Source organism: Pristiophorus japonicus, chromosome 7 (genome assembly GCF_044704955.1).
Source record: "Pristiophorus japonicus isolate sPriJap1 chromosome 7, sPriJap1.hap1, whole genome shotgun sequence".
Classification (NCBI taxonomy): Eukaryota; Metazoa; Chordata; class Chondrichthyes; family Pristiophoridae; genus Pristiophorus; species Pristiophorus japonicus.
Window position 1 is genome coordinate 96,186,151 of NC_091983.1, and position 14,735 is coordinate 96,200,885.

General features: G+C 43.7%; 1 protein-coding gene across 3 annotated transcripts in view; it reads left to right on the forward strand.

Moving 5' to 3' along the window:
- The window catches only part of ift172 (intraflagellar transport 172), a 159,311-nt gene that overhangs the window by 17,776 nt on the left and 126,800 nt on the right, over positions 1-14,735 (forward strand). For all 3 annotated transcript variants that reach the window (XM_070885161.1, XM_070885162.1, XM_070885163.1), the window contains 4 exons: positions 54-141; positions 10,427-10,641; positions 12,838-12,961; positions 13,232-13,327. In XM_070885161.1, the coding sequence (XP_070741262.1) occupies positions 54-141; positions 10,427-10,641; positions 12,838-12,961; positions 13,232-13,327 (523 nt within the window). The remainder of the gene's footprint in view (positions 1-53; positions 142-10,426; positions 10,642-12,837; positions 12,962-13,231; positions 13,328-14,735) is intronic.

Here is a 14,735-nt window from a genome sequence, read left to right on the forward strand (position 1 = left end):
TTAGTTACCAGGTTAAATTATGAATTATTTACAACTTTATTTTCTTTTTACAGTTCATCGGGTAAAGGGATTCTGTCTGGTCATGCAGATGGCACTATTGTGCGTTACTATTTTGATGATGAAGGGGCGGGTGACTCACAGGTATTGTATAAAGTTTAGATATCATAAGTAGTAAGTAAAAGGTATGACCAACCTCCAATGGGCTGTTCTGTTTTTGTCTGGTGATACTCCAGTCACTTACAAAGCTGTCAGGGACAGATTCATGGATGTTAAAATCCATTAAATGATCTAAAAAGTTGAATAGTACTCAAGTACATTTGATACATTTAATCGATTTCAGAAAAAGATTTTGGTTAAAAATAAATAGTACAAATCCGGTTTAGGCTAAAACCTCAATATTTCTTTACAAATGGCTATGTTAACTGGTACTTTGGGTAACTTGTAGATTGAGACTCAATAAATGTAGTAATCACATCACAATTGTTAATCCTTTACTGAGGGGGACTACTGCACAGAGCATCCTAACCACCGATGTCTACTATAATGCCCAATAAAATTATCTATGCCAGCTCTACAGTATACATCTACCCATAATCTGCATATGCTTGTTTTATACGTTAAAAATGTTGACCCTAAATTTGCAGTTGACGGTGTAGCTAACGAGTTCTCTGCTGAGATCCAAACAAAATCTGCATTTATCTTGTGCGAAGCCCACTTCAGCCGCTGCAGAGTTGTGCACACGTAGTAGTCCATGGATCCCACGGCGCTCCATTGTGCATACGCATACCTGGGATCAAGTGGGGCAGTGCTCCTTTCATTTCTTGACTTTTAGCCAATCAGCAAACATAGAAATCTCCGATGGCACAGCATTAAGCTTTGCAGAAAGTCCATCTAAGCAGATGACCTTGTTTTATTTTACTGTTCCCACTGCTCTTTCCAAAAGATTGCTATACCATTTTACTTTGAATTGCGTTTGTTTTGATATATTAAACAATTTGATGTCTGGCTTCGGCTTTTAAATCCTGACTATTGAAAAGAATAACTCATTTAAATATTTTAGCAGCCAGAAATACTGTTTTATTAATATATTACGATAATTGCAATAGTATTTAATACACAAACCAAGATTTCAACATTAATAGAATTCAATCAAACAAGTCTTGACAAACTTATTACTGAAGGTGTCCTTAAAACCATAAAGCTCAATTTGGAAGCTTTTCATGGGCTTCAGCATAAACCTAGCTCAAAATTAATACAATTTTCTCATCCCCTCCCTCCCCTTACGCTGTGCAACAGGCTCCTGCGCCTGTTTGCATCAGCTGTAAAACATTTCAGGGTAATTCATGCGCAGTAGGTGGGCAATTAGCCCAACTTTTTGCTAGCACGTTGATTTCAATGGGTAGGTGAAATGTGCAGCAAAGCCGATGCAGTCGGAACTTGACAGAACGCAAGTTTGGAATTTAGCACATCGAACTTGCAGTCAGTTTCAAAGGTGGTATGATGGCGTACCGAGCGCGAATTCATGGTCATTGCATCTGTACGTACGTCCTGTTGTGCACTACCACTCCTCACTCCCATCGCTATCACTACGTCTTCCACTCTGAACTATTTACTTAACCCTTGTATCCTACGCTCCCCCTCACTCTGCTGTCACTCAACTGACCATTATCCCTCCATCCTGTGTCCTTCACTACTACTCATGCAAGGGTGGATAGCGATAAACCAGAGGCCCCCTTACTCTCAACCTATTTCATGCCCATTTTTTGCATCTTCTACCCTCCTATCTGGTGCCCTTAAACAGACAGCTTTTGCTTTTTAATTCAATTTTAAATCACATTAGCATGAAGAAACAAACTCTGCTGTTTGTCTCCCCCTCTGCCCTCCTTCCCTTCATCCGCCATTTGTTTCTCTCACACATCTCATTCTCCCTCTCTGTTTTAAAGAAAAACTCTATATATACATTTTTTAAAAACACTCAATATAAACTTTATCTAAATAACCTTTTGAAATTTGTCCTCTAGCTTTTCTGGAAATAATTTTGAAAAACAAATCAACAGAAGCTAATGAAAAATATTCCAGTAGTTCAACCGACTGTGATACTGATGTATCCTGGCCAATTGAGAACACTGCATGTACTCAGACTGCACAATCGGAATTAATCTAACAGCATCACAGCTCTGAGAAGAAATATTGAGTGTAAAGACAGGCTTGAAAAATTTTAGTGAAGGCATTAAAAGACACATGATTATTCAATGGATGAATGTAATCATGTTATTATGAAATGTGTAATTTTATGAATTTTTTAATTTTTTAACCAATATTTTGGACACAGTAGATTCCAATTGCTGAGAAAAAACAGTGGATGAAAGAAATCATTCAGACAGCAATTTGAGTGATTTGTGGGAACGTGGTGGGCAGATTAGAAATGATGAATTTATATCGGCAAAACCCATTGGAAAAATCCGCATAGGAATTTTGATGGGAATAGTTATCGTACATATTACTCGTATATTTGCTTGTTCGGAACAAGAGAGAAGCAGAATTGAAGGAGAGAAGAGACAGAGACAAGGAAAGAGGAGACCGAGTCAGAGAGAGAGGCAATGATAATGGTCCTGAAATTGCGGTGTCTGTGACGGCGTACTCTCTGGAAAAAACAATCGCTGGCACAGAGTTGGGCTATTTGCCCAGCGACTGGCCAGCAATTGTCCATGTAAGTCTTATGGTATCAGCGTAGGGGGATATTTAAGGCTTAAATTATTTTTATATCCTAAATTATGCACGTACACTTTTTATTAAATCAGTTTATGCAAATATGGCCCAGATTACAGTCTTAATGATGTATAAAATTGTTATCAAAAGATTAAATTTTTATCAAGGTTGGTGCAATGAAGAAACTTATAAATAATATTCCGATTCTGCACATTGTATAATTATTAGATTTTGGGATTCATTTGCATATCATTAGGGGATTCCCATCGTAAATGATTGAAATGGACTTCTCCTTTGTCATTAGTGGGCTGGGCTCAAGTGATCCCGGGTATGCTTCTGAACTGCCTGCGTCCCTGGGATCCGTGGGTCATTACGCTGCCTTCTGCCTCGGTCAGAGACTGCAACTTTTCGTAGCCTTGGCGCCAGGAGGTACTTTCGTAATTGTTTTTCAGTCGGAGGCGTATTCCGGAGGTATGCCACTGACCGCAATTTCTAGCCCAATTTTTTTGTATACCTGAGTACAAGTATCCATGATTAGAGTGGTCTAAGAAGCTCTGAGAATGATTTACTGGGGACAGCCAGAAAAAGTCGGGACAGGGATCTTTGGGGAAAAGCATTCAAGGCAGCAGATGACAACTCGGAGTAAAAATGTAAAATGCTGGAATCACTCAGCAGGTCAGGCAGCATCTGTGGAGAGGGAAACTGAGTTAACATTTCAGGTCGGTGACCTTTCATCAGAACCTATACAGATGGTAACTTGGGATTGGCTCTTGGAAGTGAAGGGATGCAGGTTAAACTAGGCTGAATCGAGGAAGTGAAAAGAAAAGGAAAAGTAAGATGCTTGGGAGAGTGGATGGCCAATGGCCCTATTGTTGCAGGAGTCAGGAGGGAACATGGATAGAGGCTCAATGGGGAAAATAAAGTTTGGAAGAGAACACCTTGGAAGGGAGAAATGAAAGGAAAGAATGAATTATTTTGAAGTATATGTAAGGTTATTAATACTTACTGGTGACTTACCAATTGTCCTCAGAATTAAGTAATTACGGATTTATTCCATCCCAATTTTTAGAGATTTACTGCCATTAATTCTGGAGAGGCTGATTCTAATTCTACTGACTCCGATTTTTATGTTACACTGGTCATTTTATCCAGGATTTTTTCAGCTTTTACTGGCTATGTTATGCTCAAACAAAGCCAACAGTAGATTAAATCTACATAAAGGAAGCCAGTCATTTAACATTAGATCACAAGCAGAACACTTTAACATTGCAAACTCCTATTAGATGGGATGACATTGGAGTTTTCAAATCATTTTGAAAAGGAATGCGTTGACCCACTTACAGATTTTAATGTCTATACATGCATAAAAGATCTTGCATTGGCACTCTGTTCCTGTTAACTATTTTTCATTATAAATTCCTATGTGTACATGTATAATTTGAAATTGTCAATGTAAATTTGTCATGCTGTAATTATGCCCTCCCCCCAGTGCAGGCACTACAGTGCCACCACTAGCGGAAGGGTATAATTCCAGCATGACACGTTTATATTGGCTGTTTCCATTATAAATACATGCATAGGAGTTTACAGTGGAAATATAAAAATGAAGACTATGGGCCCAAGTTTCCCCAGAAGTTGCTCCTTTTTTTTTTTGGAGCAACTTGATTTTTCTGGACTATCTTTTTCGTTGCAATTCTGGCCATTTAATTTGTGCCAGTGTAAGTGAGTTAGTTTTTTTTTAGTTCAGTTTTTTTTTTTCAAAAGTGGGCGTTCCCAGCCACTTACCCCTGTTTTAGGCGTTTGGCCAGCAAATAGTTGCTCCAAACTAACTTAGGCCAGCGTATGTTGCCACTTCTGTCCGCATAGCAAAACCTTACCTAGAGTTAAGGAATCGGCGCAAATAACTACATTTAAAGCGCCACCAAGCACCAAGGAAAGCACAAAAAGTAATGTGTTCAATAAAAAATAAAGAACAGAAGTAAATTTTACCTTGAACTAAAGTCGGCAGTGGCTGTCCATGCTGGAGTCCCTTCGTTCTTGGATAGGGGAGGGAGAACGCGGCATCTTAGGGGAGGGAGAACGCGGCATCTTAAGGGAGGAGGGGAGAATGCTCAACACGGCGGGGGGCGGGGGAGGGATGCTGGCATCTGAAGTAGAGAGAGGGAGAAGGCTGAAATCGTCAGGGGGTGGGGGCTGGGTGCTACGGGGTGCTGAGTGCTGAACGCGGCATCTGAAGTGGAGGGAGGGAGAAGGCTGAAATAGGCGGGCGGGGGAATTGGGGGAGAGGGAGAATGCTCAACGCGGCATTTTAAGGGGGGGTGAAATGCATTGTGGGCCTGCACCAGCCGATGCGGGAGTCCCTTCGGCCGGGGATAGGGGAGGGAGAACGCGGCATCCTAAGGGATGGTGGGGGGGTGAAGAATGCTCAACGCGACGGGGTGGGGGGATGCTGGGTGCTGGCATCTGATATACCATCGTGCATGCGCGACCGCTCCATCGTGCATGCGCAATGCTGCCGGCACTGAAATCGATGTTGGACCCTAGCCCCGCCCCCCTGCCGGCTTTCTCTAGCCAGCACGTCCCTAGCTCCGCCCCCCCTCACTCTCCTGCGCCATGCTGCGGCTGAAGACGCCCCGAGAATTGCAGATTATCTTTTCGCCGCAATTTTTCTCCCGGGAAGTCGGCAGACCTCCGTGAGATGCGCTGTTTTTTAAGGGGGGGAATCTTCAGCCCAGTATGTGTAACTTTAAAACAGGGACAGAATTACATTGCACTCCCCTTTAATCCCCTTTCACCTGAAAACTATATTTCATCCTGACTCCCCATGTGCCATGCCCACAGAAAGTTGACTAGTGTACTAGACATATCTGTTACTAATTTTAAATTAATCAGCAGTATTTCTGAAGCCAGCACGGATGCCATAGAGACTCCATGGTAGTGCTTTGCAATGTAAGAAGTCAACAACAGTGTTCCAGGGATTAGGTTTATTTTGACAGCACAGGACAGTCAAGACAAGATAAGAGCTCACGAGGTTGGGGGTAATATATTAGCGTGGATAGAAGATTGTTTTCTGTTAGTTAGCCAGAGAGTCGGGATAAATGGTTGGCAAAACTGTAACTAGTGGGGTGCCGCAAGGATCAGTGCTGGGACCCCAACTATTTACAATCTATATTAACGATTTGGAAGAAGGAACCAAGTGTAACATAGCCAAATTTATTGATAGAAAGATAGATGGGAAAGCAAGTTGTGAGGAGGACTCGAAGAATCTATGAAGGGATATAGGTCAGCTCAGTGGGCTCAAAATTGGCCCCTGCCGATTTTTGGCGCACACACCCGAGGTGCGCCGCTTTTCCACGACTCCAAGCGCGCCGAAAATCTTCCTCACGACTTTGGCCGCTGTCCAGCCTCTCCTCAGTGGTGGCGTAGCGTGGCCAGTGGATTGGGGGCGGAGCCAGCATCCCGACACTGAAAACGGTGCCGGGATGTCTGCACATGTGCGATCTTGTACATGAAACTCAAAAAGTTAGCATGCAGGTACACCAAGTAATCAGGAAGGCAAATGGCATGTTGGTCTTTATAGCAAGGAGGGTAGAGTATAAAAGTAGAGAAGTCCTGCTCCACCTGTACAGGGCGTATGTAAGACCACACCTGGGGGTCAGGTTTTGGGCTGCGCCTAGAACGGCGCAGCTCCGCGAGCCACACCTGATTTCTGCACTCAAAACCGCGCCGAAAACTTACCTCGGTATTCTCCACTCCCTCGGGTCGATCCAGGTCCTCGGCGCCCCTAGCCCTGGCCGAATGGGCTCACTGGGGCGGCAATCAGACTGCACCTCCCTTGTCCAGCTCCTGCTCTGGCTATGGCTCCAGCTTCCTCCCCTGTTCAGCTCACGCTTCCTCTGGCTCTCTCAACCCCCCACCCCCCCCTCCAGCTCCCGCTCCGCTGCCTGAGCCCCCCCAGCTCTTGCTCCGCTGCCCCACCCCCACCCCCCAACTCCCGCTCCGCTGCCTGAGCCCTCCCCCCCCAGCTCCCGCACTGCTGCCCGCTCCCCCCCCACCTCCACCCCAAGCTCTGGCTCCGCTCCCTCTTTCTTCGGTGGGGCCCGCCCGCCCGGCATCTTGCTGGGGGCGGGCCCTGCCCGAAGTCTTCGGCCCGGCTTCTTCACGTTGGCCGGGCCCGTTCAGCCTCCTCCCTCTCCTCTCCCCCCACCGTGCCCCCCCACTTCCCCGACCGCCCCTCTCTCCTTTCACCTCTCTCTCTCCTCTTTTCCCCCTCCTTCCCCCCTCCTTCCCTCTCCCCTCTCCCCTCTCCCCTCTCCCCTCTCCCCTCTCCCCTCTCCCCTCTCCCCTCTCCCCTCTCCCCTCTCCCCTCTCCCCTCTCCCCTCTCCCCTCTCCCCTCTCCCCTCTCCCCTCTCCCCTCTCCCCTCTTCCCTCTCCCAGAAACACATAGACTGACTGACAGAGAGAGAGAGAGACACTGACAGACAGAGAGACACACAGTGGAAGGGCCCCGTCCCAGATGTTCTTGGAGTCGGTGAATAAAAACTTAATTTTTTATTGATTTTTAAAAAATGTTATTAATTTTTTTTGGATTGATTTATTGATTTATTTATCATTTATTATTGATGGCTCTTTATTTGTAAAAGTGATGTGTTTCATGTTTGTAAACTTCCCTTTCTCTCCCCGCTGCCCCTCCCCCCCCCCCATTTCTCTTCCCTACGCCTGATTTGTAACCTACGCCTGAATAAGTGTAGGCAAGGTTTTTCTGAGCGTACAAAAATCTACAATTACTCCATTCTAAGTTAGTTTGGAGTAAGTTTTCGCTGCCTAAACTTTCAAAACAGGCGTAAGTGGCCGGACACGCCCCCTTGTGAAAAAAAATCTGTTCCAAAATGAAACTGTTCTAACTGACTAGAACTGGAGCAAACTAAATGCCGAGAATTGCAATTTATAAGATACTCCATTCTAAACCAGTTGCTCCAAAAAAATAGGAGCAACTCAGGCCGAAACTTGACCCCCTGGAGTATTGCGTACAGTTTTGGTCTCCTTATTTGAGGAAGGATATACTTGCATTGGAGGCAGTTCAGAGAAGGTTCACACAGTTGATTCCTGAGATGAAGAGGTTGTCATATAAAGAAAGGTTGCGCAAGTTGGGCCTATACTCATTGGAGTTTAGAAAAATGAGAGGTGATCTTATTGAAAGATGTAAGATTCTGAGGGAGCTTGACAGGGTAGATGCAGAGAGGATGTTTCCCCTCATGGAGCAATCTGGAACTAGGGGTATAGTTTCAGAATAAGGGCTCGTCCATTTAAAACAGAAATAAGGAGGAATTTCTTCTGAGGGTCGTGAATCTTTGGAATTCTCTACCCCAGAGAGCTGTGGAAACAGGGTCTTTGAATATATTTAAGGCAGAGATAGACAGATTTTTGATTGAAAAGGGAGTTATGGGGAGCGGGCAGGGAAGTGGAGTTGAGGCCAGGATCAGATCAACCATGATCTTATTGAATCGAGGGACTAAATGGCCTTCTCCTGCCTCTTATTTCTTATGTTCTAAGACAATGGCGTTTTTGTTGTTCTGCCATTTTGAGGAGAATAGTAAATCTTGTAAAAATCTATAAATATACTATTTGTACTGCATGCTGTTTATTTATCAGTTTATTATTAACTAAATTTGTCTGTTAATTTATATTTTGATCCTCCGTCTGATGGAGTGTATATTCAAGGAGATCACATAGGGACAAGTGACATGTTGTTGTAAAATGGAATAGGTGGCTCAGGTTCTCTGTTCAAACATTGGGTCTCATTACATTTACCTCGATGTTGGGCACGTTTTGGTTCAGCGAGGCACAAGATTTGCTTTGTGGTGCAACTGGTGATACTAAACCCTAAAATACAACACCACCTACCCATCACTAAGACCACCATTTTCCACAATCAGAATATCATTGTCCTCTTCCCGTCTGTCACTGCTGCTGAAATCCTCATCCATACCTTCATCATCTCCAGGTTCAACTTATCCAATGACCTATTGTCAGATTTCCATTCTCCATCCCGATATAAGCTCCAACTTGTCTGCAACTATTTTACCTGCATCTTGTCCTGCCTGTCTTATCTGACCTGTCCATTGGCTCCCATCCTCCAATGCATTGAAACTATTGTGCTCATTTACAAATCCCGCCATGGCCTTGTCGCCTACCCCCAGCCTCTGCAGCTTTATGTGCTTTTACGGATCCTCTTGTCTCCCAACTTTGGCCTCCTTCACAATTCCTTCAGCCATCTGGGCTCTCTCCCTATCCTCTCTTTTTCTTGTTGCATCTCTTACCCAACCTGTAAGAACAATTCCTGTTCTATTGTTCAGCATTTCTTTGTGTCTCTGAAGCAGCTCAGCACTTGTATTATGTTAAAGGCATTATATAAATGCAGGTTGTTGGTGTGATCCTTTTGAGGTGCATGCAATAAAGAGAGAGGGGAAGCTACCCTGTTGGCATTGGAGAAAGAAAATCTATTAAATTGAGAAGACGTGAGGGAAGGGGACAGAGAGACCGATTTGTGCCAGGGGGAGAGAGGGACTCTATTCAGCTACAATGGGATGAGTGGGATGGGGAAGGAGGGGAGAGAAATCCTGCTGTTGGCAGGATAGCTTGGAGTGGAAGGGATAATTGATGTCTGGATTGCAAGCACATGTAATGAAACTGATTATCCTCCAACTTAACAACAACAACTTGGATTTATATAGCACCTTTAACCTGATGAAACGTCCCAAAGCACTTCACAGGAGTATTATGAGATAAAAATTTGAGACCGAGCCACATAGGTAGAAATTGCCGCAGGCTTGGTCAAAGGAGCGTCTTGAAGGAGGAAATAGAGGTAGAGAGTTCCAGAGCTTAAGGTAAGCAATAGCACGTGAGCATCGTTCCCACTAAGCTGTGGCTGTCTGGAGGTCCCAAGCAGGCCGCTCACCAGCTTTTACATTGAAGAAACAGCACTCCCTCAGTACTGCACTAGAGTGTCGGCCTAGCTTTTTGTGGGGCTTGAACCCACAATTTTCCAACTCAGAGGCAAGGCTGCTACCAACTGAGCCACGGCTGACACTATCTCATTCTTGAGTTCAGAAGATAACTCAATAACTCATGCTATGCTTTCATGGTTTGTGACATTATCCAAACACCTTGATGAGATTTCTGCTTCGAAATAATTTCTAGGGACTCCATATTCTGTGCGCATAATATATTGCCTGTTTTTATTGTAAGGTAACCGAATTTCTTAAGTTTTCACATATATATATTGTGTGAATTGATTGTAATTTCTGTGATGAAAATAGTGGAACCAAGAAAAATAAAATAATTTTAACTTCAGAGGCTTTTCCAACCCAATTAGTATAAGTTAATATCCTTTTAACAAAATAAATCCCATGATTCTGTAGTAAAGCTATTTGCCTCATACTTCCGTCGTCATGTATTCATTTGGCTGTTTCTAAATCCATTTTCTCACTGGTACATTTTATTTGATAAGTTAATGCTGTGGTTGCTGTCCATTGTTCAGAAGCCTCACTCATTTGTAATCTATGCCTCCATTTACCAGTCGGTAAGGAAATATTAATAGAAAGATCTACATTTCATTTATCTTGAGATAAAACAATAAATCATTTTTGTAATAATGCTGTCTATTATTAAAATGGCACCCTAATTTAATTGTGAAATGCATCTTTTTTGTTTCAGGGTAAGCTAGCTACACACTGTTGTCCACCTTATGCCTTAGCTTGGGCTGTAAATAGCATTATAGCTGCTGGATGTGATAAGAAGATCATTGCCTATGGAAAGGAGGGCCACATTATTCAACAGTTTGATTATGGCCAAGATACTGCAGAAAAAGAGTTCACAGTAGCTGCCACTAGTCCCAGTGGTCAGTCTGTAGTCATTGGCAGCTATGACAGGTAACATGGTGATAAAGAAAGTAAATTTATTGATGAGATGTTTTGGCATTTTGTTGTGCAAGATTGTGCCAATAAGGATTTTAAAAATATATCCTGACTATGGAGTTTACATAAAATATACCAACCATTTCTTCCAACGTTTTCCCCATGTTGAATTGGAGAAGGTAGGGGGAGGGGTGCAATACTTTAATGCTTCCCAATTAAAATTGCCTAAGTTCCTATCCACATAGATAGTAAGGTACAAACAGGTTGGTGAAATTGTAAGCATATGTTACTTTTCTTTTACTTTAATCACCTTTCTCATTTTTTTTCCTCTTTTTTTTTTCCTGAAAGCATTGACCAGTGGGCATTCTTCATGTGTGAACCTAGACAGTGAGATTTGACCAAGGGAGTAACATCATAGCCACATTGACTTATTTTCTCCTGATAGCCATGCACGTGCATTTTTAATCGGATTTGCTGAATAATGATCAGAAGCAGGGTTGACCTGTTTTCCTGACAATCAGTCACTGCACTGTTAATTTCACAGCCCTTCAATCTAATTGGTTAAGGAGATACACAGTTGCTTGGCCTGTTCACTCAGATCTCAGATGCTCTGTACAGGGCGCTGTGCAGTTTCCATCTTGTACTTCCAGCAACTTGAGGCGAAATATATTGTCGACGTTAAACGGGCATGGACAAGTTTCAGCAGGTGTTGTTCGTTAGCCTGCCTCAACAAATTTGGACCAATATGTTTTGAATTGATTTAAGTTCATAATGTTGTACTTCTAGTCTTTTTAAGTCAATTTTTCCACTTCATAATATCAGTAGTAATCAGGAAGTCAACTTCAATCATTAGAGGTTATCAGGAATTCCTAACTTTCTGGAGCAGTGCTTTTAGCAATAACAAATATAGTAGCAAAAAGCAATTTTTTTTGTCTTCCATAACTTTCAAGTAAAAAGTGCTTTAAATATTCCCAATAGAAAAATTTTAGCGAGGTTAAAAAATATATTGTTTTTGCCAAAAAAATGATTCATATTGCTGCGTGTGCAATTTTTCCTGTTAGTAAAATACAGCAGTGTAATTGTAATATTGGCCTGGATTTTCGGGGGCCTATGGTGTGCATGTGCATGCGTGAAAACCTAGAACTTACGATCTGTCACGTTTCAGCTTGACAGATCGTACGAATCTGCAGGAAATGGATATTCGCTGAAGCAGAGTTGGGCTATTTGCCCAACTACTGCCCAACGAATGCCCATGAAACATTCTCTGCCTGGTAAAAGCAGGCGTATGGCCGCCTTTTACCAGCGTAGGGGTTTAAATTTAAAAAAAAAATGATTTCACCATACAAAAAACCTTTGAAATTAGTTTAGATTATTTTTGGCCCCTTGAAAAATGTTTACATTTTAGGTTTTAAATGTTTAATTAAATAGTATTTAAATTAATTTTGAACGTGTGATGCTTTATTTAAGTGCTGTGAACCTTATTTTAGGGGATTCCTAATTATGCTTATGGGGATTTCATATGTAAATGGAATCTCCATGAGCATAATGGGAATCTCCCTTTGTGATTGGTTGGGCTGGCCCACATGATCCCAGGGAAGCTTTCGAGCCGCATGCGCCCTTGGGATACGTGAGCCTTTACGCAGGTGTCCGCCTGTAGACCCAGGAGCGCGAGTCTTCGGCGATACGGAGGCATCAGGTAGGTGCATACTTTTCTTGAGGTAAAGAGGCATTTGCCCACAGGAAGCCTTCGACTGCAATTTCAGTCCATTTTTCTTGTATGCAACACATAAACCACCTCCTGTAGGCAAACTGCCACTTGCTATCAAATGCTGCAAGACTTTATGTGCAACGTGATTAGGGATAGTGTGCCCAGGACGAACAATAGACCCATTTATTTTCCCTGGATGCCACGTATGATTGGTATTACATTCCCACATCAGTTCAGAAGATGAATCATGCCAGCCACACCGAACTCTCTTGACGTTAGGATAGAATGTTCAACTTACTTTTTCAAACTAATCTAATTTTGGGCATTTTCTTTGTTGTGGTCTTGCATCTAATTGATGCAGCAATTCCATTCAGTACCGACAATTACACTGGGTTTGTTAATCATTTGTATGTCGTGAAGCTGTGTTTTATTTTAAAGTAGGAAAAAGCTTGCTATGTGTTTTGGACATTGTTTGCAGGCCTGAATTGGGTGCTTTTTTGCAGGCTCAGAGTGCTAAACTGGAGTCCTCGTAGAAGTGCATGGGATGAGTCTCGACCAAAGGAGATCCCAAACCTTTATACCATTACTGCCTTAGCCTGGAAAAAGGATGGTTCTAGACTATGTGCGGTTAGTATTGAAAAAATCGGCTTCATGAAAATACAATTTTCAGCAAATCCATTTTTATACATGAAAGCTAAATGCAATGACTTCATCATATCACCTTCTGGATAGATTAAAGCAAATGTTTAACATCCTACTGTGGGATATATTTACGATGGGATATATTTTTCTGTTTTAGCAGAAAAGATAAATGAGTGTAAAGCGCTGTTTTCCATTTTGTAAAAATTGCTGAAGAGGAAAATATTATACACCCCATGTCATGTGTTTAATTTACAGGGCACTCTTTGTGGAGGTGTGGAACAGTTTGATTGCTGTCTGCGTAGATCTATTTACAAGAACAAATTTGAAATGACGTTTGTTGGCCTCAGTCAGGTAGGTAGCAAAAATTGGCTTCTCTTTTACCACTCATGGTGTAGTTCAAGCAGTGAGCTTTGGAATTTATATTTATAAATGAATAGTAAAAATAATTATACATTAGTTTTAACACTAAAATCCAGACATTTATAACAAAATGTAATCAGCCGAGCCTCCTCCCATCACACATTGGGCCCAAGTTTGCCCCCAGGGTTAGAACTTTTAGAACAGAAACGGCGCCTATTATTTACCTTGGTATTCTCCCCTCCGTCCGGTCGATCCAGGCCCTTGGCGCAGTGCAGCAGAACGCATGGGGAGCGGAGCCAGGTCCTGGCGCTGAAAACAGTGCCGGGACCTCTGCACATGTGCACTAGAGTGTGCGTGCATGTGCAGTAGCTCCTCGCAGCCCGAATCTGTGCAGGCTGCGTGGAAGTGGCCTGAAGAATGCCGCCCCTAGCCTTGGCCGAATGGGCTCACCGGGCATTGAAGATTGGGAGTCGGGCACTCCCATTCAGCTCTCCCTCCCTCCCTCCCTCGCGTTCAGCCTCCATCCCTCCCCTCCCGTTCAAACTCCACCCCTTCCCCCTCCTCTGCCCCCCCCCCCCGAACCCCTCTCCAAGCCGTGGGTGGGGCCTGCCCACCCGGCATTTCGCTGGGGCTGGGCCCCGCCCGAAGTGTTGGCGGCAGGTCACATCCAGCCCCCCCCCCCCCCCCCCGGGTCCTCTCTCCTATCCCCCCCCCCCCGTCCCCTCTCTTTCCTCCCCCCCCCCCCCCCCGGTCCTCTCTTTCCCCCACCCCACCTGTCCTCTCTGTTCCCTACCCCCCCCCCCCGGTCCTCTCCCTCTCCTCCCCCCCCTGTCCTCTACCTTCTCCCCCCTCCCCCCCCGGTCCTCTACCTCCTCTCCGACCCCTCGTCCTCTACCTCCTCCACCCCCCCCCCCCATCCCGTCCTCTCCCCCATCGCCCCTCTCCCCCATCGCCCCTCCCCATCTCTCGTTCCACACACTGGTTTATAAGGGTAGGAAAGGTTTTTCTGAGCGTACAAAAATCTACACTTACTCCATTCTTAGTTAGTTTTTGGAGTAAATTTTCGCTGCCTAAACTTGCAAAACAGTCGTAAGTGGTTGGACACACCCCCTTTTGGGAAAAAAATCTGTTCTAAAATGAAACTATTCTAACTTACCAGAACTGGAGCAAACTAAATGCCGAGAATTGCAATTTCTAAGATGCTCCATTCTAAACTAGTTGCTCCAAAAAAATAGGAGCAACTCAGGCCGAAACTTGAGCCCAGTGTATTTGGAAATTGTTATTATTTTTGAAACATTTTTTTTTCATGCAGATTTTGTTTATGCCCAGCCTAATATTTACCACTGTTTCAATAACTTCAAAGTCAGGATACATAGCTTTATGATTGTGATTAATTCCA